This window comes from Rhinopithecus roxellana, chromosome 14 (assembly GCF_007565055.1).
Source record: "Rhinopithecus roxellana isolate Shanxi Qingling chromosome 14, ASM756505v1, whole genome shotgun sequence".
NCBI lineage: Eukaryota > Metazoa > Chordata > Mammalia > Primates > Cercopithecidae > Rhinopithecus > Rhinopithecus roxellana.
This window is the reverse complement of record NC_044562.1, coordinates 57,060,419-57,083,958: the sequence shown is the minus strand read 5'-3', so window position 1 is coordinate 57,083,958 and position 23,540 is coordinate 57,060,419. Positions and strand designations below refer to the sequence as shown.

The window sequence follows — 23,540 nt, the reverse complement described above, 5'->3', positions numbered from 1 at the left end:
CATAATAGCCCGGAACTGGAAACAAATCAAAGAAACATCCATCAATAGAAAGGATAAACAAAACTGACACACTCACTGGTGGACCACCACACAGCAACAAGCAGACACGGCACATGCAGCAGAACGCATCAATCTCGAGAGCGTTTCAGTGAGGGAAGGAGACCGGAAACAAGTAAGTGCCTGTGCTGTGGCTCCGCCGATGAGGAGGAGCGCTAGGACACGCAGAGCTGCTCGGCTGATGAGGAGGAGCGCTAGGACACACTGAACTGCTCGAATGATGACAATGGGCACTAGACACACAGAGCTACTCGAATGATGATAATGGGCACTAGGACACGCAGAGCTGCTCGGTCTGCAGTGGCAGAAACCGGGCCGGGGGCTGTGAGAGGACAGCGGGGGCCGCCTGTGGAGCACAGGGACTTTCTAGGGTGCTGGGACTGTTCTCAGTCTTGACTGGGGCAGCATTACAAGATTATATATGCTTGTCCAAATGTATCAAACTGCACACTTGAAGTGCATGCATTTATTCCATATAAAGTATACCTCAATAGAGATGATTTTTATTTTTATTTATTATTTTTTTGAGATGGAGTCTCGCTCTGTCTCCCAGGCTGGAGTGCAGTGGCGTGATCTCGGCTCACTGCAAGCTCCGCCTCCCAGGTTCACGCCATTCTCCTGCCTCAGCCTCCCCAGCAGCTGGGACTACAGGTGCCCGCCACCACGTCCAGCTGATTTTTTTGTATTTTTAGTAGAGACGGGGTTTCACCGTATCAGCCCGGATGGTCTCGATCTCCTGACCTCGTGATCCGCCCACTTTGGCCTCCCAAAGTGCTGGGATTACAGGCGTGAGCCATCGCGCCCGGCCGGAGATGATTTTTAAAAAGTAGAGGCCATGATAATGAAGACAGCGTGATATTGGCATAGGGACTGACAAACAGACCACCTGGAACCAGAGAGAGAGTCAGAAGCAGACCTCTGATAAAGGATGCTAAGGGGCTCGGGGGGCGGGTGCGTGGGTGAACGGGGGGGGCCAGGCTCTTCAGGCAGGGTGCAGGGCAGCCGGCTCTCATCTGAGAACAAGGAGAGGGGACAGCACCTCACACTATACATACCAACTCAACCCCAGGTGGATTAATGATCTAAAGGAAAGATTTTAGGTTGAACTGTGAAGCTTCCAGAAAAATTCAGAATACATATTTTGACCTGTTAGTAAGGAAAGACTGCTTAACTAGGACACATTAAAAACAGAATCCATAAAGGAAGAGACTGGCAAACTGAACCACATAAAATCCAGAACCTCTGTTCTTCAAAAACAATTTGTAAAACTCAAAAGATAATCGCAAACTGAAAAAGCTATTTGCAACACATTTAGCTAACAAAGAGCTTTATTCAAATTACATAAAGAACTCTGACCTGTCAGCCAGAAAAGGCACAGTGGAAGATGGTCACCAGACCTGAACAGGCACCTCGCTGGAGGATGGCCCAGCAAGGACGTGAAAAGATGCTCCAGCTCACATCACAGGTCGCCAGCGGCAGCTCCGGCTGCAAAGTTAGGTCCACAGCCACCCACATAAGGCAGGAAGCTGGGGAGGCTCTGCCAGGCCGGGGGCCTCTCTGAGCCTCACTGTAAAATGGGGCCTGGGCCTGGACCTGCCTCTTTTCAGGGCTGCCGCAAGGCACGTGCTGCACAGACCGCACGGGGCCCTGAAGTTATAAAGCACAGATACACACAGCACAGGGAAGGTGCAGGTCAGGAGGAGCCTGGGGACCCCGCAGGCCCTCCCCCAAAGAGTCACATGAGTCTCTTCAAACACGCTCAGTTCTCCCCTGGGGTCTGCCACCACTGCTCAGTCACCGGACATGAGCGACAAGCTGTCCCTGAGGCAAGCCGGCCCGGACCCTCGGCAGCCCACAGGTTCCACCACGCTCAGTCCACAGCTCACGAAGGCATTGCCACCCTCTGTGGGGCCTGCAGTCTGGGCCCACACAAACAGTAAAGACACTCACACGTCCCATCCCAGCCTGATTCCCCAGATGCCACGGAGAAGCTAAGGCAAGGCCTCACTTCCCCAATACAAGCCTCACTCTCTTCAAGGGGTTCCAGCCCAGTCCTCCAGAGCGAGGGGGAACAACCGGGTGCCTCTGCATCCACGTGCAGACACCAGGTCTGAGGCTATGGCCGGCAGCATCAATCCTGACAGCCAAGGAGGGGAAATGCCCCAAACAGCAGTCAGCAGGGCCACAGTGCTTAACAAGGGCCTCAGGACATCTGTACGGGGAAAAAGGGAAAATGGGACTGCTACCTCACACTACAGAGAAACAATAATCCCAAATATCATGTTTCTTAAAAGGAAAAACTGGCCAGGCACGATGGCTCACACTTAGAACCACAGCACTTTGGGAAGCCGAGGCAGGTCGATCACTTGAGGCCATGAGTTTGAGACCAGCCTGAGCAACAAAGTGAGACCCCCATCTCTATTAAAAATACAAAAAATTAGCTGGGAGTGGTCCTGCACGCCTGTAGTCTCAGCTACTTGGGAGGGTGATGTGGGAGAATTGCTTGAGCCCAGGAGGTGGAGGCTGCAGTGAGTCGAGATCGCACTGCTGCACTCCAGCCTGGGCGACAGTGCAAAGCTCTGTCTTAAAAAAAGTAATAATAAAATAAAACAGTAAAAAATTTTTAAAAAAGATAAAATGTAGATGAAAATCTTGTCACCCAGCAAGCAACCCGGCACAGAGCTCTGAGGTGAGGCCTCCCGGGTGAGGACGGCGCGGTGGCTCCTGCACAGCCCCCCACTGGAATGGCAGTGAAGAAATGCTGTCCACAGCGTGAATCCACAGGAGAAAGAGGAGAGGTGGCACACAGCCACAGAACGCGAGGGGCTGGAAATCAGACACACACGGGGAACTGACACAGCCGACCCAGGAAGGGCGAGGCTGAATGCAGCAGCAGGGACAGGCGAACAGCCTGCCTTATGCCACAAAAGTTCCGTGGCATGGCCTGAGCGTCTCTGTGAGTGGCTGTGGATGAAGGCTGAGAACTGCTTGAAAATGTGTTTCAGAGGCAATTCAGCATTATTTCATGTATTTATTTTGAGACAGGGTCTCACTCTGTCACCCAGGCTGGAGTGCAGTGGCATGATCACTGCTCACTGCAACCTCCGGCTCCCAGGCTCAAGTGATTCTCCCACCTCACCCTCTCCAGTAGCTGGGACTACAGGCATGCATCCCCAAGCCTGGTTACTTTTTGTATTTTTTGTAGAAACAGGTTTTGCTATGTTGCCCAGGCTGGTCTTGAACTCCTGGGCTCAAGCGATCTCCTGCCTCAGCCCCACAAAGTGTTGGGATTACAGGCGTGAGCCACCACGCGAGGCACAGTATTCTTCTTAACAGCCAAGATTCAGTAACAACCAACTTGCCCATCAATGAGGAATGGATAAACAAAATACAGCACATCATCAATAGAATAATTCAGCCATGCAAAGGAGTGAGGCCTGAGGCATGCTCCAAGTTGGATATACCCTGGAAACCTTATACTAAGTGACAGTCTATGGCCCCAATTCTAGGACATGCTCAGGACAGGACAGGCAATCCGCAGAGAAGGTAGATTAGTAGTAGCCAGGGGTTGGGGGAGATGGAAGTTGGGGCTGACAATTAAAGGGTACCAGGTATCTTTCTGGGGTATAAAAAATGTTCTAGCCAGGGGTTGTGGCTCATGCCTGTAAGTCCAGCACTCTGGGAGGCCAAAGCAGGAGGACTGCTTAAGTCCAGGAGTTCGAGACCAGCCTGGGCAACATGGCAAAACCTTGTCTCTACAAAATATACAAATCAATTAGCCGTGTGCGGTGGCTCATGCCTGTAACCCCAGCATTTTGAGAGGCCCAAGTGGGTATATTGCTTGAGTTCAGGAGTTCAAGACCTGCCTGGGCAAGGTGGCAAGAGCCCATCTCTACTAAAAATACAAAAAAAAAAAAAACCCAAAAAAAACAGCTGGGCGTGGTGGTGCACGCCTGTGGCCCCAGCTACTAGGGAGGGTGAGGTGGGAGGATCGCTCGAGCCTGCGAGGCGGAGGTTGCAGTGAGCCAAGATCTTGCTACTGTATTCCAGCCTAGGTGATGGAACGAGACCCTCTCTTAAAAAAAAACCCAAATCAAAAACAAACAAATGAAAAAATTAGCCAGTTGTGGTGTTGTGCATTTGTAGTCCCAGCTACTGAGGAGGCTGAGGTGGGAGGATCACCTGAGTCTAGGGGGGCTGAGGCTGCAGTGAGTTGTGATTGTGCCACAAAAGATAAATGTTCTAAAGTTAATTGTAATGATGGGTACACAGTGCTATGAATATATTAAAACCCACAGAATTGCACACTTGGAGTGATTTGAATAGTATGTGAATATCTTTCTTTTTCTTTTTTTGTTTTCGATAACAGAGTCTCACTCTGTCGCCAGGCTGGAGTGCAGTGGTGTGATCTCAGCTCACCACAACCTCTGCCTCCCAGGTTCAAGCAGTTCTCGTGCCTCAGCCTCCTAAGTAGCTGGGATTACAGGCGCCCATCACCAAGCCTGGCTAATTGTTTTGTATTCTTAGTAGAGACGGGGTTTCACCACATTGTCCAGGCTGGTCTCAAATTCCTGACCTCAGGTGACATGCCCACCTTGGCCTCCCAAAGAGCTGGGATTACAGGCGTGAGCCACTGCGCTCCGCACTGCATTATATATTTAAAAAGCCATTAAAAATACATAAGATAGTCGGGTGCGGTGGCTCGCACCTATAATCCTAGCACTTTGGGAGGCTAAGCTGGGCAGATCACCTAAGGTCGGGAGTTCAAGACCAGTCTGACCACCATGGAGAAACCCCGTCTTTACTAAAAATATTAAATTAGCCCAGTATGGTGGCGCGTGCCTGTAATCCCAGCTACTTGGGAGGCTGAGGCAGGAGAATCGCTTGAACCTGGGAGGCGGGGGTTGCCGTGAGCTGAGATCGCATCACTGTCCAGCCTGGACAACAAGAGCGAAACTCCGTCTCAAAAAAAAAAAAAAAAAAAAAGAAAGAAAGAAAAAATACATGAGACAAGCTGAGTGACAGATATATGGCAAGCAAACATTATGGACACAAACAAGGCAGCAGCAGTCACTCCCCAGCTTCCACCACCAGCTCCCCGTACCGAGGCAACTGTGCCTCCCTCCCCCGGCAGAGGGTGACACAAGAGTCTGGGCCTCAGCTGTGCCCGGACACTGGGAGCAAGAACCAGGCAAAGGCTGCTGTGAGACCAGCCCCGGAATGGCCCTTGGCGCTGAGGTTCTGAAGGGTTTCCCTGGTTGGGACATTTCACTCATGTCGACACGATGCTGGGCAACGGAGCGTGTCCCGTGGGCTGCATGTGGAAAGGATGCTGGAAGCTCGCACCTGTTTCCTCCAGACTCTGCCCCGCGCCCTGCCCTGTGCTGACCGTGCTCTGTGTCAGCTCCTGCCACGTCCTATGAGGCCTCCTAGTGAACCTGGCTGGGGGTGGTTTGAGGGACCCCAGATATCTAAAGGTGGCCTATAAGATGCAATCCAGAAGAAAAACAAACAAACAAACATAAAAGCAACTTGGGGTGGGGCATGGTGGCCCACGCCTGTAATCCCAGCATTCTGGGAGGCTGGGGCGGGCGGATCACCTGAGGTCAAGAGTTTGAGTACAGCCTGGCCAACATGGTGAAACCCCGTCTCTACTAAAAATACAAAATTTAGCCAGGCATGGTGGCACGAGCCTGTAATTCCAGCTACTTAGGAGGCTGAGGAAGGAGAATCACTTGAATCTGGGAGGCAGAGGTTGCAGTGAGTCGAGATCATGCCACTGCACTCCAGCCTGGCTGACAAGAGTGAGACTGTCTCAAAAAAAAAGAAGAAGAAAAAAAAAAAAAAAAGTCAGGCACAGTGGCTCACCCCTGTAATCCCAACACTCTGGGAAGGCTGAGGTGGGCAGATCACTTGAGGTCAGGAGTTGGAGACCTGCCTGGCCAACATGGTGAAACCCCATCTCTACTATAAATACAAAAATTAGCCGGACATGGTGTCACATGCCTGTAATCCCAGCTACTCGGGAGGCTGAGGCAGGAGAATTGCTTGAACCCGGGAGGTGGAGGTTGCAGTGAGCTGAGATCATGCCATTGTACTCCAGTCTGGGCAACAAAGCGAGACTCCCATCTCAAAAAAAAGGCAACTTGGAAAGAATACAGGTATGGTGGAGGAAGAAGAAAACTAAAGCCTACCATTAATGTCCTTGGGGAGGTAGAGAAATTGCTGTGTCCATGAATGAAATGAGAACAGGACGCCAAGAACGAGGTGCATGGAAGACAAAGGGGGCTCATGGAGTTAAGAGTCCAACAGCAAAACAAAATCTTTCACACAACTGCTGGATGTCACAACGAGGAAACCTCCCCAGAAAAGAGAGCAAGAGATAGGAGGAAAAAGAAAGGGAGATCAGGGCCGGGCGCAGTGGCTCACGCCTGTAATCCCAGCACTTTGGGAGGCCGAGACGGGTGGATCACGAGGTCAGGAGATCGAGACCATCCTGGCTAACATGGTGAAACCCCGTCTCTACTAAAAAATACAAAAAGGAAAAAAAAACTAGCCGGGCGTGGTAGCAGGCGCCTGTAGTCCCAGCTACTCAGGAGGCTGAGGCAGGAGAAAGGCGTGAACCCGGGAGGCGGAGCTGGCAGTGAGCCGAGATCGCGCCCCTGCACTCCAGCCTGGGTGACAGAGCGAGACTCCGTCTCAAAAAAAAGAAAGGGAGATCAGAAAACAAAAGGTCACTTCAGGAGTTCCAGGAGAAGCGGGGGTAGTGGGGAGGGAGTCTCAGGATGGCAACTCTACTCCTTGGTCTCAACAGAGCAGACCAAGTAGCTCTGAAAGAGTTCTGCAGGTGGAATTCAGGAGTGCCCAAGCTGAGTTTTAGATACCGGCAGAACGCATGGTGCTGACTCAGAGATAAGCGTGTAAACATTAAGCAAACAAACAAAGTAACATTTTTAACTCAAAAAGGGTATGCTGACAAGGAACAGCCATTGTGGAGCCCGTGATCTGGCTGCGAGTGTGGGGGTCAGCTGTATTGTGGAGCCCGTGATCTGGGTTTGAGTGTAGGGGCTCAGCTGTAACAGTGGTAGCCCAGTAAAATCAGGACACACACTCTCCGGGAAGGCGGGAGTAGGACATGCATGGGAACTGACTTGGGGGGTACAGGAGCAGAATCTTCATCCACGGTGAGCCCGCGCTCTGTCAATAAGGCGTAGGCGGCAATCGACAATCAAGAGGGAGCAATCAACACACCTCATGGCTAAATATGGAGCTAAAAACTAGGCCGGGCGCGGTGGCTCAAGCCTGTAATCCCAGCACTTTGGGAGGCCGAGACGGGCAGATCACGAGGTCAGGAGATCGAGACCATCCTGGCTAACATGGTGAAACCCCGTCTCTACTAAAAATACAAAAACTAGCCGGGCGAGGTGGCGGACGCCTGTAGTCCCAGCTACTCGGGAGGCTGAGGCAGGAGAATGGCGTAAACCCGGGAGGCGGAGCTTGCAGTGAGCTGTGATCCGGCCACTGTACTCCAGCCCGGGCGACAGAGCGAGACTCGGCCTCAAAAAAAAAAAAAAAAAAAAAAAACTAAATGACTCAGTTAAAAGAGTTGAGACCATTCATCTCTACGGAACAAGAAATAAGGGTCAGTTGAGTGGGAACGCTGTTTGTGTAACAGAACTCTCAAACTGACAGATGAAGAAGAAAAAAAAGGCCAAAGAGAATTTCAACCATATGATTAGGAAGTCTGATTTAAAGACAAACAGCCATGCATTGCTTAAGGACAGAAACATTCTGAGAAATGTGCCATTCGGTGATGTCATCATTGTGTAAACATCGCAGCGTGCACCTACACAAACCTACATGGAATGGCAGCCTCCACACCTTGGCTCTCTGGGACAGCCCATCACCCCTTGGCTGGAAAAACCTGCACAGCATGTAGTCACATGTATATGTACATGTACAGTATATAGACTGTACTATGTACTACAGGCAACTGTAACACAATGCAAAGTATTTGTACATCTAAACACAGGAAAGGTACAGTAAAAATTCAGTATAAAAGATTTTTAGGCCAGGTGCGGTGGCTCACACCTGTAATCCCAACACTTTGGGAGGCTGAGGTGGGCAGATCACGAGGTCAGGAGTTTGAGAGCAGCCTGGCTAACACAGTGAAACCCCGTCTCTACTAAAAAAAACAAAAAATTAGCCGATGTGGTGGCGGATGCCTGTGGTCCCAGCAACTTGGGAGGCTGAGGCAGAAGAATGGCATGAACTCGGGAGGTGGAGCTTGCAGTGAGCCGAGATCGCGCCACTGCACTCCAGCCTGGGCGACAGAGCGAGACTCCATCTCAAAAACAACAACAACAAGAAGTCCACCTGTCTAGGGCATGCACTTGGAGCTTGCAGTGAGCCGAGATCGCGCCACTGCACTCCAGCCTGGGCGACAGAGCGAGACTCCATCTCAAAAACAACAACAAGAAGTCCACCTGTCTAGGGCATGCACTTGGAGCTTGCAGTGAGCCGAGATCGCGCCACTGCACTCCAGCCTGGGCGACAGAGCGAGACTCCATCTCAAAAACAACAACAACAAGAAGTCCACCTGTCTAGGGCAGGCACCGTGAGTGGAGCTGGCGGGACTGGCAGTTGCTCTGGGTAGGTCAGTGAGTGAGTGGTGGGTGAATGTGAAGGTCCAGGACATGACCACACTACCATAAACTTTATAAATACAGTACAGTTAGGCTGCATTAAATTTATGAAAATATTTTTATTTTTAAAAAGTAATTGTGCTACATTAAATGGCTTCTGTTACTCATGAAGTAACAGAAATTTTTCAGCTCCATTACAATCTTATGGCCCCACCATCATACATGGAGTCAGTCGGTCACTGAGGGAAACTTTTTTCTTTTTCCCTGAGATGGAATTTTGCTCGTCACCCAGGCTGGAGTGCAATGGCACGATCTTGGCTCACTGCAACCTCAGCCTACCAGTTTCAAGCGATTCTCCTGCTTCAGCCTCCTAAGTAGCTGGGATTCCAAGCGCCCGCCACCACGCCTGGCTAATTTTTGTATTTTTAGTAGAGATGGGGTTTCACCTGGTTGGAGAGACTGATCTCGAACTCCTGACCTCAGATGATCCACCCGCCTCAGCCTCCCAAAGTGCTGGGATTATAGGCATGAGCCATTGTGCCCAGCTGTAAAACTTCTTTATGCAGCACATAAAGTTACAGAACTCGGAACTCAACAAGGAAGACACATTTCCCCCAATACTCATTGGAAAGATGAGAAACACTGACTTTGTATTTGGCTACAAAGAAAGTCCCAGGAAACTCCCCCAACACTGTAATAACAGGGACAGCTCCTTACACATCCGCACAAGCCTAGTAGGACAGACAGGCCCTCCAAGACCCGGCCCTTGCCTCCTTCTCTCCTTCTGGCCTCAAGGTCCCTGCCTTGTGTGTGTGCTTCCTGGTTTCCTTGGTCCTGCTGATGTCAACCCACTGGGGAGGCCCAGCCCCTCAGCTTGTGCTTCCAGCTTGTCTGTTAAGTCACTCCGCAGAGGACCCCAAAGCCTCCGGGGTGCAAGGGCTGCATGGCACAGTGCCTTCCCCTGAGCACCAGGCCCAGGCTTCCCAACTCCACTGTCTCTCTCCATTTGCAGAAAAAGAGGCACTTTTTAATTAATAAAACCCAAATCTAGTTATTTAGCAAAAATAAACAAGCAAACAAACAAAAATCCTGGTAAAATAGATAACCTTTGGCAAGTATGATCGAGAAAACACACACAAAACATCAATAAAAGAGAAGTGACATAGAATGGCAGATCAAGAGAAAACAGTATCTATTACTTCTTCTAAAAATTCTGAAAATCTCATGAAACGGACACTTTTCCAGGAGAACAATGAATCTGCAGATGAAGCCAAGTAAGAATGTGGAGAGATGAGCAGTCATGGAACAAAGTAAAAACACAGCTGAGGTCTGGGTCCCAGACATCTTCCCAGAGAGGCCGACCAACTCCCATGGGGCCACCCTTTGCCAGCGAACATTTGCAAAAACTAAGAAGCTCCCAGCTAGCCTGTGAATAACTCCAATATCAAAATGGACAACGATGCCTAAAACCAACATATCATGACAACTCAGGGTTATCCCCGAAAACAAACATGGCCCAGCACTGATGAGCTATAAATATATATTAATATACTTTATTAGAGCAGTCCCCAAGCTTTTTGGCCCCAGGAACTAGTTTTGTGGAAGACAATTTTCCACAGCTGGGGGGTAGGGGTGGTTTTGGGATGAAACTGTTCCATCTCAGATCATCAGGCATTAGATTCTCATTACGAGGGAAACCTAGATCCCTCACATGTGCAATTCACAGCAGGGTTTGCGCTCCTATGAGAATCTAATGCTGCCACCTGATGGACAGGAGGTGGAACTCAGGTGGTCATGCTAACTCACCTGCTGGCCACTCATCTCCTGCAGTGAGGGCTGGTTCTTAAGAGGCCACAGCCAGCCTGGGGTTGGGGACACCTGATTTACTGCATTAACAGCTTCAAGAGGAAGGCAAGCGGGGAAAACATAGACTCATCCCCAAAAGGTTATAAAAGCATTTGATGAAATTCAAAATTCATTCCTGAATACAAATCTTTTTTTTTTTTTTTTTGAGACGGAGTCTTGCTCTGTCGCCCAGGCTGGAGTGCAGTGGCGCTATCTCGGCTCACTGCAAGCTCCGCCTCCTGGGTTCACGCCATTCTCCTGTGTCAGCCTCCCAAGTAGCTGGGACTACAGGTGACTGCCACCACACCCGGCTAATTTTTTGTATTTTTCATAGAGACAGGGTTTCACCGTGTTAGTCAGGATGGTCTTGATCTCCTGACCTCATAATCCACCCGCCTTGGCCTCCCAAAGTGCTGGGATTACAGGCGTGAGTCACCACGCCTGGCCCCTGAATACAATTCTTAACCTACTAGAAACTGAATCTTCTTAACTTGAAAAAGACTGTCTTAACCAAGATATGCACCTGCACTGGAAAAAAAAAAAAAGTAGAAAAATTTTACAACTTACAAAAAAGGTTATCCAGCTGGATGCCATGGCTCATGCCCAATCCCAGCACTTTAGGAAGTTGAGGCAGGTGGATTGCTTGAGGTCGGGAGTTCGAGACCAGCCTGGCCAACATGGTGAAACCCCGTCTCTACTAAAAATACAAAAATTAGCTGGGCATGGTGGTGCACGCCTGTAACCCCCCAGCTACTCGGAAGGCTGAGGCATGAGAATCACTTGAACTCAGGAGGCGGAGGTTGCAGTGAGCCGAGATTGTGCCACTGCACTCCAGCCTGGGCAACAGAGTGAGACTCCGTCTCAAAAATAAAAAGGCTACCTTCTTATCTACCAATAAGTAATTTACCGTGTGCATCTTACAGGTGGTGACACCCAGATCTATTTCCACCAGAGTCAGGGACAAGCAACATTCATGCCTGCTGTTCTCTCCGTGCTGTGCCTAAGATCCTGGCTGTCCCAAAGTTACACAAGTGGCCCAGTTCGACACAGAGAAATCAGAAGTGTCCACACAATGACCAGTAACCAATTTGAAGATTAAACGGAAAAAAAAATGTATTTACAAGCAACAAAAATGATAAAGCACTTGAGTTTACCCTAACATGAAAGGTACAAGACCTGTATGATTAAAACTATGAAGAAATAAAGCTTTTATATATACTATAATACACAAAACATGACCTACAGTCACCATAATACACTGCCATGCTGCTGTATATTGCTATCCATGAAAATATGTCAATTCTTCCCAAATTCACTCATGTATTCAATGCGGTCTTGATGTACATTTTATAAACCTTGAGATGTTTATTCAAAAGTTCATCTAGTAGAGGAAGAGCTTAAGAATGACTAAGAAAATTTGGAGAAAAAATGTGGGACACGTTCCCTTAGACATTAACATGTAATATACAGCTGTGAGAGCTAAAAATGTGTTACCGGTAATGAAGTGGACAAGCAAAGGAAGACACAGAAACAAGGCTGGGCACAGTGGCTCACGCCTGTAAATCCCAGCGCTTTGGGAGGCTGAGGCAGGCGGATCACTTGAGGTCACGAGTTTGGGACCAGCCTGGCCAACATGGCAAAACCCCATCTCTACTAAAAATACAAAAATTAGCCTGGTGTGGTGGCATGTGCCAGTAATCCCAGCTACTCGGGAGGCTGAGGCAGGAGAATCACTTGAACCAGAGAGGTGGAGGCTTCAGTGAGCTGAGGTCGCACCATTGCACTCCAGCCTGGGCAACAGAGCAAGACTCCTTCTCAAAAAAAGAAAAAAGAAAAAAACAGACCCCTATATTTATGTGGATGTGGCTTAATATATGTATGACATTCCAAATCTGTGGGGTCAGGATGGAATTCAATGAGTGGTGTTGGGACCACTGGGCCACTCGTCTGGAAAAGCTAGAATTATACGCTGCATCACTCAAAAAACAAATCTGAGAGAGACGAAAGTCCTAGGTGTTAATGTAAAAAGGAAAAGCTGTAAGAATACAAGAAATGAGAGAACAGGCCGGGCGCGGTGGCTCACGCCTGTCATCCCAGCACTGTGGGAGGCCGAGACGGGCGCATCATGACGTCGGGAGATCGAGACCATCCTGGCCGACACGGTGAAACCCCGTCTCTACCAAAAATACAAAAAAATTAGCTGGTCATGGTGGCGGCGCCTGTAGTCCCAGCTGCTCAGGAGGCTGAGGCAGGAGAATGGCGTGAACCCGGGAGGCGGAGCTTGCAGTGAGCTGAGATCCGGCCACTGCACTCCAGCCCGGGCGACAGAGCGAGACTCCGTCTCAAAAAAAAAGAAAATGAGAGAATGTTTTTATCACTTTGGAGTGGACAACAACTTCCTTAGCAAGGCCCCAAATCCAAGCATCGCAAAGGAAACAGCCCAGAGGCAACGGCAGGAAAGCTGAGCACCTGTGGGCACAACCCATCATGGACCAGGTCACAGGCTCTAGGGAAATATGTGTCGCGAATAAAGCAGATGACAGATTAACCCATGGCATATAGAAAGCTCTCACAAATCCTTGAAAAATAAAGGACAATCCGGCCAGGCGCAGTTGCTCACGCCTGTAATCCCAGCACTTTGGGAGACCAAAGTGGGTGGATCACCTGAGATCGGGAGTTCAAGACCAGCCTGACCAACATGGAGAAACCCTGTCTCTACCAATAATACAAAATTAGCTGGGTGTGGTGGCGCACGCCTGTAATCCCAGCTATCTGGGAGGCTGAGGCAGGAGAATCGCTTGAACCTGGGAGGCGGAGGTTGTGGTGAGTGGAGATCCCGGCACTGCACTCCAGCCCGGGCAACAAGAGCAAAACTCCGCCTCAGAAAAGGGTCAATCCATAGAAAAACAGGCAAAGACTTTGAACATCAAGTACACAGAATAAGCAGCACAAACGGCCAGTGAGCATGGGGAATGAGCCCTCCCACTTCTAAGTGAGATTCAGAACATGAGTGATATGTCATCTTTTACCTCTCAGATTTGAAAGGACCGAAATCCTGAAAATACACCATGTTGTTAAGGAGTGGGGAACAAGTTGCCCTCATGCAAGGGATAGTGGGAGGATAATCATGAAGAAATACAATCTGATAGCGTGTATCAAATTAAAAATGTACCTGTCCTTTGATCCAGAAATTTAACTGGGAAAATTTTATCTATATATATGGATATAGCTGCAGGCGTGGACAACCCAAATGTAAAAGGATGTTCGTAACTAACAACAAACCTCAAATAAACCGAACCACCCACTAGCCGAGGAGTAGGCAATGAAATGAGGGAATGTCCACCCTGGGATGGTCCGAGAAGGGAAAGAATGAGACAGTGAGGACAGGCTTGTGAGACGCAGTGGCAACACACGCAGTGCCTCACAGAGGAGGAAAAGGCTGACTCCACAGATCTCTGCAAACACAAGACAGGAGGGTGCTGGGGCAGGGCTGGGGGGCGCTCACCTGCTCCACGTGGGGCTCCTTGGCGAAGGAGATCCTGGCGATGGAGTGGGATGCGATGCACAGCTCCTGCCCGTTCACCTCGCCCTCCTCCACCTCTACCACACCTGCAAGGGAAAGGCGGTCAGCTCACCCAGCAGTTGCTCAGCTCGCAGAGAGGCAGCCTTGACTCTCCTCGCCTGCAAGCCAGGACTCCACAGGAGACCCCAACTCTGCAGCCATGGGGGCAATGATACTTCTCCTCCTCCCTGCTTCACCCTGTGGATACACAGGGAAAGCCACAACTCTCCTCACAGCACAGGCAGGTGCTCTATGGAAGGCCCCCTCTCCAGAGGTGCCCAAGGCCCCAGCCCTCCCACCTCCACCCATCAATCAGCCTGGCAGAACCACCCCTAGTACATGCAGTGGCAGGTGGGGATGGACATCCAGGAAGAAACACTGATCTAGAGTCACGCAGGCTGGTTTTTTTTTGAGACAGAATCTCACTCTATTGCCCAGGCTAGAGTGCAGTGGCGTAGTCTTGGCTCACTGCAACCTCTACCTCCCAGAATCAAGTGATTCTCCTGCCTCAGCCCCCCAAGTGGCTGGGATTACAGGTGTGCACCACCACATCCAGCTAATTTTTGTATTTTTAGTAGAGATGGGATTTCACCATGTTGGCCAGGCTGGTCTTGAACTCCTGACCTCGTGATCTGCCCACCTTGGCCTCCCAGAGTGCTGGGATTACAGGCGTGAGCCACAGCGGCCGGCCTGTTTTCCAGTGATTCCTAATGAATGCACGTAGCTCATGACCATTTCTACCGACATGGCACTGGGCAAACGGGCCCTCTCATGGTCGGGGAGTTGCACGCACACAACCTGTGTGCAGAGGCCTCTGCAGCTACACAGACGGCCCCGCAGGCTCCCACGACCACTGTTATCACTCAGGGCCATCCGCATGGTCCCCACCAGCACATGCCTCAGCAGGGTTGCCAATGGGCGTCCCCGCACTCCTGCTTAGAATGCAGGCAGTGGCCTCCCATGGCCAGCACCCCCACCCCACAGGCCGGGCCTCACCTGTGTTCTGGGCGCTGACAAAGGCCACCTTGTTGGTGTCGGGCTTGAGGCGGATGAAGCCACACTCTCTGTGCATCGGCTTGCGCGTATCCGGGTGGAAGGAGTTGAACCTGGATGGGAAGTTGGGGATGGGAAGCCTAGGCACTGGCCTCTAACATGGTGTGGGATGCGTGGATGCCAGGACTATCCATGCTGCCCTCCAGGCGACTGTTCCAGCCACGCCCACACACCTGCCTGTCCCCACCACCACTCTGCTCGTTTTGGCTGTGTCTGTCTTACCTGCTGATTCTCCACTCCCGAAGATGGGCTGCTCCAGCCCCGCCCATACACCTGCCTGCCCCCTCCACCACTGTGCTCATTTTGGCTGGGTCTGTCTTACCTGCTGACCCTCAGCTCCTGAAGACAGGACTTGTTCTTAATCACCTCAGGGCATATCCTTGCCCTAGGCCCATTAGCCCAGGCCTCACACAGTGTCAGCCCCGAGCATTCCCTTGCAGTCAACTTCACCCTAGCACAACCTTTCTCTTTTGAACTATGTTCTTGTGTAAGAATCTAATCAATTCCTACGGTAAGAAACAGAACAGGTGCTGAGTTATGGTATGGTTTCTTATCACCCTTCATCATTAGTGCAAATACTCAACAGTAAAAGACAGGCGTGTGCATCCCGAACTGAGGGCACAAACCCATGGCTTAGAAACTAACTCGCTGGCATGGTGACTCAGGGCTATAATCCCAGCAATTCCAGAGGCCCACTCAGGTAGATTTCTTGAGCCTAGGAATTTGAGACAGGGTTGGGCAACAGAGACCCTGTTTCTACAAAAATAAAGACAAAAAAAAAAAAAAAGCCTCATTTATCATTTCACCAACCTTATGAGTTCCTACAGGGACTCCATCTCTATGATTCTTAGAGACAATTTTTTTTTTTTTCTCTCACACTCAGGGCTGGTGTTCAGTGGCATGATCTCAGCTCATGCAACCTCTCCTTTTTGGGTTCAAGTGATTCTCCTGCCTCGGCCTCCCAAGTAGCTGGGATTACAGACATGCACCACCACACCCAGCTTTTTTTTTTTTTTTGAGATGGCATTTCTCTCTTGTTGCCCAGGCTAGAGTGCAATAACGCAATCTTGGCTCACCGCAACCTCAGCCTCCCAGGATCAAGCGATTCTCCTGCCTCAACCTTCCCGAGTAGCTGGGATTACAGGAATGTGCCACCATACCCAGCTAGTTTTGTATTTTTAGTAGAGATTGGGTTTCTCCATGTTGGTCAGGCTGGTCTCAAACTCCCGACCTCAGGTGACCCGCCTGCCTTGGTCTCCCAAACTGCTGGGATTACAGGCGTGAGCCTCCATGCCCGGCCACACACCCAGCTAATTTTTGTAGTTTTTTTTTAGCAGAGACACAATTTCACCACATTGGCCCGGCTGGTCTCGAACTCCTGACTTCTAGCGATGCACCCGCCTCGGCCTCCCAATGTGCTGGGAATACAGGTGTGAGCCACCACACCTGGCCAAGATAAACTTCTTATTTATGTATTTATTTATTTATTTTTAAGGCAGGGTCTCACTGTGTTGCCTAGGCTGGTCTCGGATTCCTGGGCTCAAGTGATCCACCTACCTCGGCCTCCCAAAGTGCTGGAGTTACAGGCATGAGCCACTGCGCCTGGCCAAGATAAACTGCTGCTGGGCTAGTGACGGTGCTACACCTTACAGAATGGTGCATGCTCACTAACATAACCCTGACAAAGAAATACATTTATACCATACTCTAGGACACACACAAAAACACATATACCATCACATTTACTGAAATATATTTTCCATTCTGGTTCATTTTTCTTCGAATGCTAGTCACAAAATTGACTTTCTGACCTTTTAGTGGGTTATAATCTAGAGTTTAAAAAAGACTGCCTCGGTTCTGGGGTATTTTCTATTATCCAGAATCTCACCTTTCGGTTTATGTGCAGATATATTACTTTGACCTCATCCATTCAATCAAGAATAATGTAAAAAAGTATGAGATATTTATAAAAACAATGAGATCTTCTAAAAGGAGACAGAGGGTTTCAGAGCTGGGGGTCCGAGAGCCAGGTGCCCAGCCCAGCCCAGTTCTGAAACTGCTAGGCATTATACAAATAGTACCAAGTTGGATTAGTAAGATTCTCTTTTTTTTTTTTGAGACGGAGTCTCTCCCTGTCGCCCAGAGGCTGGAGTGCAGTGGCACCATCTCGGCTCACTGCAAGCTCCGCCTCCTGGGTTCACACCATTCTCCTGACTCAGCCTCCCGAGTAGCTGGAACTACAGGCGCCCGCCACCACGCCTGGCTAATTTTTTTTTATTTTTAGCAGAGACGGGGTTTCACTGTGTTAGCCAGGATGGTCTTGATCTCCTGACCTTGTGATCTGCCCACCTCGGCCTCCCAAAGTGCTGGGATTACAGGCGTGAGTCACCAAGCCCGGCCCAGATTCTTAACATACCGTTATGTAATGAAGACTGCGGAGGGAAGAGTTTGCTTTTTATATTTTATTGCTGAAACTTTAAAAAACCTGTGTATTACTTCTATGATTAGAAAATAAAGATACTTCAACCATTCCCCATCCCTGATGGCTCTCCTCTACTTCAGAGGCCTACATTGCTATCTCCCTAAAAGCAGGCAATTTCTCCATCTGTGGGGTGGAGGTGGTAGGAAGGGATAGCTGAAGGACCTCAAGGGGCTTCTGCTTTCTTGTATGGTAAGAATATGAGAACCACATACTAACAGCTTCCTTGTGATCCCAGATAAGTCAGGGCGTATGAAATATAACCATGCACTATTACTTTCAGTAATACTGGGTGACTAATTTTTTCTTTTTTCTGAGACAGGGTCTCACTCTGTCACCCAGGTTGGAGTATAGTGGTATGATCACGGCTCACTGTAGCCTTGGCCCTCCCTGGGTTCAAGCAATCCTCCCACCTCAGTTTCTCGAGTAGCTGGGACTACAGGCATGTGTCACTACACCTGGCTAAATAAATACTTATAGTAGAGACAAGGTATCACTATGTTGCCCAGGCTGGTCTTGAATTCCTGAGCTCAAGCAATCCTCCGGACTCGGCCTCCAAAGTGCTGGGATTACAGGTATGAGTTACCGCACTGGCCACGTGATTAATTTTGATACATAAATTAAGTATATGCATTTGTTTTTATGTTTGGATTAATAAGCCTGTAATTTGGTGGTCAGCTTAATATCACCAAAAATATAACAAAACCAGAAAGTACCATTTTTACCAACTCTGTGCCTCAGTTGCACATTCAGGCAAGAGGATGCCTTTCTGAAATAGATGGACAAGCTCCTTTTACACCTTCCTGCTTGGCCTTTGTCTGTCTTTGGTCAGTCTGGAATTATTTTCAGAGACCTAAGTGGCCCACAAGTCAAGCAGGGTCGGGTGGAGGGAGACAACTTACGAGAAGTTCAGCATGGGCTGGCCCACATGGGAGATGTGAACCTCTTCCAGGTACTGGAAGGGCTGCAGTGTGGGGTAGGTTCCGGCTCCAGGTGGGTCCGACAGCCAGGTGCCCAGCATCCAGGACAATGGCTCCACCACCGGGTTCATCTTGGGGGGCTCTGAGGACAAAAGAATGAGACTTATCAGTGGCCTCCCTCCAACAATGCCTTGCTGAGTTTTAAGCAGAATGCACGCTCCATATCTGCACTTGCTTCTGGTGGCCGCAGCTAATCCTGGAGGACCTGTCAAGAGGGAGAGAAAATGGCCAAGCAACTGGCAAATGTCATACTGTGAGATCCAGCTTCAGAAGCCTCTACAGTTCCTGCAGAAAAAAGAGAACCAAGAGGGGCCAGGCAGGGCGCAAGCTAAGCCAGAGGCCTCGTGCCCCACAGCAAGGCTGAAAACAGCTCCCATGGGAGGCACGGTGCCCTGGCGTGAGGAGTGTGTGAAGGAGACAAGGAGCACGAGGGAGAAAATGAAAAAGCGATGCAGGTCTCAGAGCAGGCAGAGCGTGAGGAGCCCAGGGGTAGGCGGGGCTTGAACGGAAAGTAAGATCCCGCTTCCCTGACGAGGGGCCGGGGCTTCACAGTAGCCTGTGCAGTGGCCAGGAGACCCCTTTAGAAGGTTCCTGGAAGGGTTCAGTCTCTCATCCCACTAAGTGTGAGGGATGACGCACGGGCCTGGAACTCAAAGGTGAGGGTGCTGAGAGGAATTCAGCAGGGAGGGGGCGCTGGGTTGGCTGTTCTTCTGGGCGACCCCCAAAGAGACCCCTGTTTCCTGCCCCACTCAGCAAGGACTGGGTGCTCCCGAGCGGCTTTTCAGGATTCACTCACGTGACCCTCGTCCTGGCTGGATGCGTGGGCCCTGCTCTTACTCATTTTCTAAGGAAGACCTGCACAGGGACCACAGGAAAGCCCCACTGCGTGCTACCCACCAAGGGTGCTGGAAGAGGAGCACCGATCCCCAGAGGCAATCCCAAAGACCTTCTTCCCAGGCCTGCTTATCCCTCAAGTCTCAGTGCTTCAATTGACAGAACGGACAGTGAACCTAGGAGCAGCAGCAGGGAGAGAAGCAGCGCTGTGGCGGCACGAGCCTCATCTACGGAGCCCAAAGATGCCCAAGCACGGAGACCAGCCCACACGTAGGACTGACCCCCGGCGTCTCCTCCAGGCCCGTGCAAGCAGAAGACGGACTGACAGGGACAGGATCAGGACTGGGTGCACAGGCCTGGCCTTGTTGGGGAGGAACAGGAGGCCAGTGTGGCTGGGGGAAGGAGATCCTCGCCCCTCAGGAGAGCCGTGACCTTGATTCTGAGCAAACAGAAGCCCCTGAAAGGGCTGAGTGGGAGGGACGAGGTCTCTGATCACAACCACAGGAAGCCAGGGAGGGCAATGGCAAAAACCCTGGTGGCAGAGAAGGGTGGCCTGGGCCAGGTGGCCGTGGTGGAGGCAGTGGAAAGGACCTAGATTCTGGATCTATCTTGAAGGCAGAGCCACCCGGATGTGCTGATGGTCCGGATGTGAAACACGTAAGAGAAGAAGGTGACTGAGGTTTCTGGCCTGAGCAACTGAGAAGACAAGTTACCATCAACGGAGAAAAGGAAGAGTGAGAAGAACCTTGGGAGGTATGAAGCTTGCTGATTTTCTAACAGCAAAACTCAGTCACCTGGGATAGCCCAAGTCCTAAGATGGGCTAAACCAACACCATAATTTCTCAGACAGCCAGCTACAGCCTTGGAGAACCTTTCAGTTTGGTAGACTTTATCCAGCTCAGCACTGGAAAGAGGCTTTGGGCCTGGCGCGGTGGCTCACCCCTGTAATCCCAGCACTTTGGGACGCCGAGGCGGGTGGATTACCTGAGGTCAGGAATTTGAGACCAGCGTGGTCAACATGGTGAAACCTCGACTCTATTAAAAATACAAAAATTAACCAGGCATGGTGGCACACGCCTGTAATCCCAGCTACTCCGGAGGCTGAGGCACAAGAATCGCTTGAACCCGGGACGCGGAGGTTGCAGTGAGCCGAGATCGCGCCACTGCACTCCAGCCTGGGTGACAGAGTGAGACTCTGTCTCAACAACAACAAAAAAAGAAAAAAGAAAAGAAAAATAAAGAGGCTTTGCAAACCTCAGGATTTTGGGCCGGCTCTCTGGCCTGTGCGAAGCGCACCCCACAGCGTCGGCCACGGGGCTCTGACTCTCCTGGGACCGAGTAGACCCACTTCCACTGGCGAGCGCAGCCTGCACGGCAGCTGAACCCTGCGGGAAGCGGCACCCCGGGCGCTGTGGAGCAGCGATCTCTACCCCTCACGCCCGAGTCCCCAGCAGGGCCGCTACCGGCGCCTGGGTCCCGAGGGCCCCGAGGAGGCCAAGGGACCTGGCAGCGCCCCTCAGGGTCCCAGTGAACAGGGGCGCCAGGGCCGCGGCACCGGGCGTGGCCTTCACACTCCCCACGGGGCGGGACAGGTCCGGGCCGGGGTGAGGGGCGCGCGCCCCAAGTCCTGCCTCTGCTCCAGGGCGGCCCTCTCCAGCCTCCGCCCGCCCGGGCCCCGAAGCGCAGCCACGCCTCAGGCGCTGCAGCTCCGCCCTCTCTTGCGCCGGCGGGACCGGGTGGGCCGCGCTCGCCCCCTAGCGCCAGGGTCGCGCCACTGCGCCCTCCTTGGCGAGCGGCGGGGGAGTCAGGGCGGAGGCTGGGCGGCGCGGGGCGGCGGGCGCGCTCACTGGCCGCCACCTCACCTAGCAGGCGTCACAGGGCTCACTCAAGACCTCCAGCAAGAGCAGAGGCAGGAGCCTCGCCAGCCCCTCCACAGATCACAGCGACCGCGCCCCTCGGCCTGCGAGCCCTCCCCCCGCCCCCGCTACTCCTGCTTTCCCCCGGGGTCTCCTCCGGGTCCCTCATCCACTTGGCAGACGCCTCTCACCGGCACCCTCTGCCTCCCCACGGTCTTTCCCTCCACCACCCACTGTGGAGTCCTCTCCAGGAGGCCCCGTCCTCCACCCAGCGCTCCTCAGAGGGGCCCGGAGAGGAGGAGCTCCTTAGACTGGGGAGAAGGACGGACAGAGCCAGGGACAGCCAGAGACGGGACAGGGACAGAGACTGAAAGACAGAGACAGAAAGAGACACGGGGATGGGGCCAGAGACAGAGCCAGGGCCTGAGACAGACAGAAAGCGATCTTACTTTCTCTCCTCAAACCTTTCTGGGGGTCTCCGAGGGGGACCCTCAGGTAAGTCACAGCATTATTACCTTTCCTCCCAAGAATTAAAAAAAAAAACAAAAATAACGAAAAAACCTTTTCAGGGAAAATAGGTCACAGATACAAACCACAGCCACCAAAACACACATATGGATGCTGTGAGAAGCGGAGGATCAGTGCCTCGCCGGAGGACAGGAGGGGCCTCTGGGAGCTGGGGCAGGGGTGGCCCCTGGGGAGAGGCCTCAGGGCCTGGCCTGACTCAGAGACCTGAGGAGGAGGAGTGGGGAGCCTTGGACTTGCAGGCCTGGAGGCTCTTCTGGCCTCCGCTCTGCCACAGGGAGCTCCTGCAAACAGCAGGCCCAGGGCACCCCACGCGTCTGCCCAGGTGCCAAAGGGCCAGGCTGGCCTCCACGCAGGCCTACCCCCGCCCACCATCAAGAAGTAATATACCACTCTGAAAGAAAGGGGTGCTGCTGGCCGGGCGCAGCGGCTCACGCCTGTAATTTCAGCACCTTGGGAGGCCGAGGCAGGTGGATCATCTGAGGTCAGGAGTTTGAGACCAGCCTGGCCAACATGGTGAAACCCCCGTCTCTACTAAAAATATAAAACATTAGCCGGACGTGGTGGTGGGCACCTGTAGTCCTAGCTACTCGGGACGCTGAGGCAGGAGAATTGCTTGAACCCGGGAGGCAGAGGCTGCAGTGAGCCGAGACTGCACCACTGCACTCCAGCCTGGGTGACAGGCTGGTCTCAAGAAAAAAAAGAAAAAGAAAACGGCGTGCTGCCCCTGAAGACCTTCTGCTTCTCCAGCAATGGACTGTAAGACACTGCTTGAGTTCAGAGATGGACAAAAGGTGACAAGACACAACAAGAGCAATAAAACAAAAAACTGCAAAATGTTGCTGGGGCAAAGGTGAACGTAAGAGACAGGGTCTTGCTCTGTCACCCAGGCTGGAGGGCAGTGGCATGAATACAGTTCACTGTGGCCTCGACCACTGGGGCTCAAGCGATTCTCCCGCCTCAGTCACCCGAGGAGTTGAATGAAGCTGCTCCATGAAGAAAGACCACCAACATGTAAGAGCTCAGGAGAGAAACGGCAAGGAAAGACGAGAAGGTGAAACGTGACCTGGCAGAAGGTGAGAAAGTAAAAGAAAAAAAATCAAGCCACCACCCAAATGAAGTGGAGACTGGAAGCAGCGCAGGGAGAAACAAACACGGGGAAACACAGCAGAACACCGAGGACAGAGATCAGTTTAAAAAAAGATAAAAGATAGAGAAATGGAAACAAAGTTAGAAGGAGGGGAATGCCTGGCACACTGCTGATGGGAACGTGGACTGGCACAGCCCAGTGAAGGCCATCTGGCATGTGCTTGAGAGGTTAAGCGTGGAGCAGTGGCCCAGGACTGCCACTCCTGGAGACATGCATACCCAGCAGAAATAACACACCAGTCCCCACAAGACGCTGCCCGTGAATATTTACAGCAGCACCATTCCCAACAGCCCCAAAGGGGAAACAACGCAGATGTCCGTCAACCAATAAGTAAACAAACTGCAGTAAATCCAATGAAATGTTACTTGGCCATAAAAATGAAGCACTAATATAAGCTGCAATTCAGATGACCCTTGACAACACGAAATGTGAAAGCCATCAGCCTCAAAAAGAGCACATATTCTGCAATTCCACTTCTGTGAAAGGTGTAGAACACACACAACTACAGAGACAGAACATGGGCTGGTGTTTCTCCACAGCCGCGTTCTGTGGCA

The 23,540-nt window shown here is 51.4% G+C and overlaps 1 protein-coding gene across 2 annotated transcripts in view; it reads right to left on the bottom strand.

The window, feature by feature from the left end:
- Window positions 1-23,540, bottom strand: part of THAP4 (THAP domain containing 4) — a 48,703-nt gene that overhangs the window by 6,185 nt on the left and 18,978 nt on the right. For both annotated transcript variants that reach the window (XM_030915941.1, XM_010376988.2), the window contains 3 exons: window positions 18,544-18,703; window positions 15,106-15,215; window positions 14,053-14,156 (listed from right to left, as the gene is read on the bottom strand). In XM_030915941.1, coding sequence (XP_030771801.1) covers window positions 14,053-14,156; window positions 15,106-15,215; window positions 18,544-18,703 — 374 coding nt within the window. The remainder of the gene's footprint in view (window positions 1-14,052; window positions 14,157-15,105; window positions 15,216-18,543; window positions 18,704-23,540) is intronic.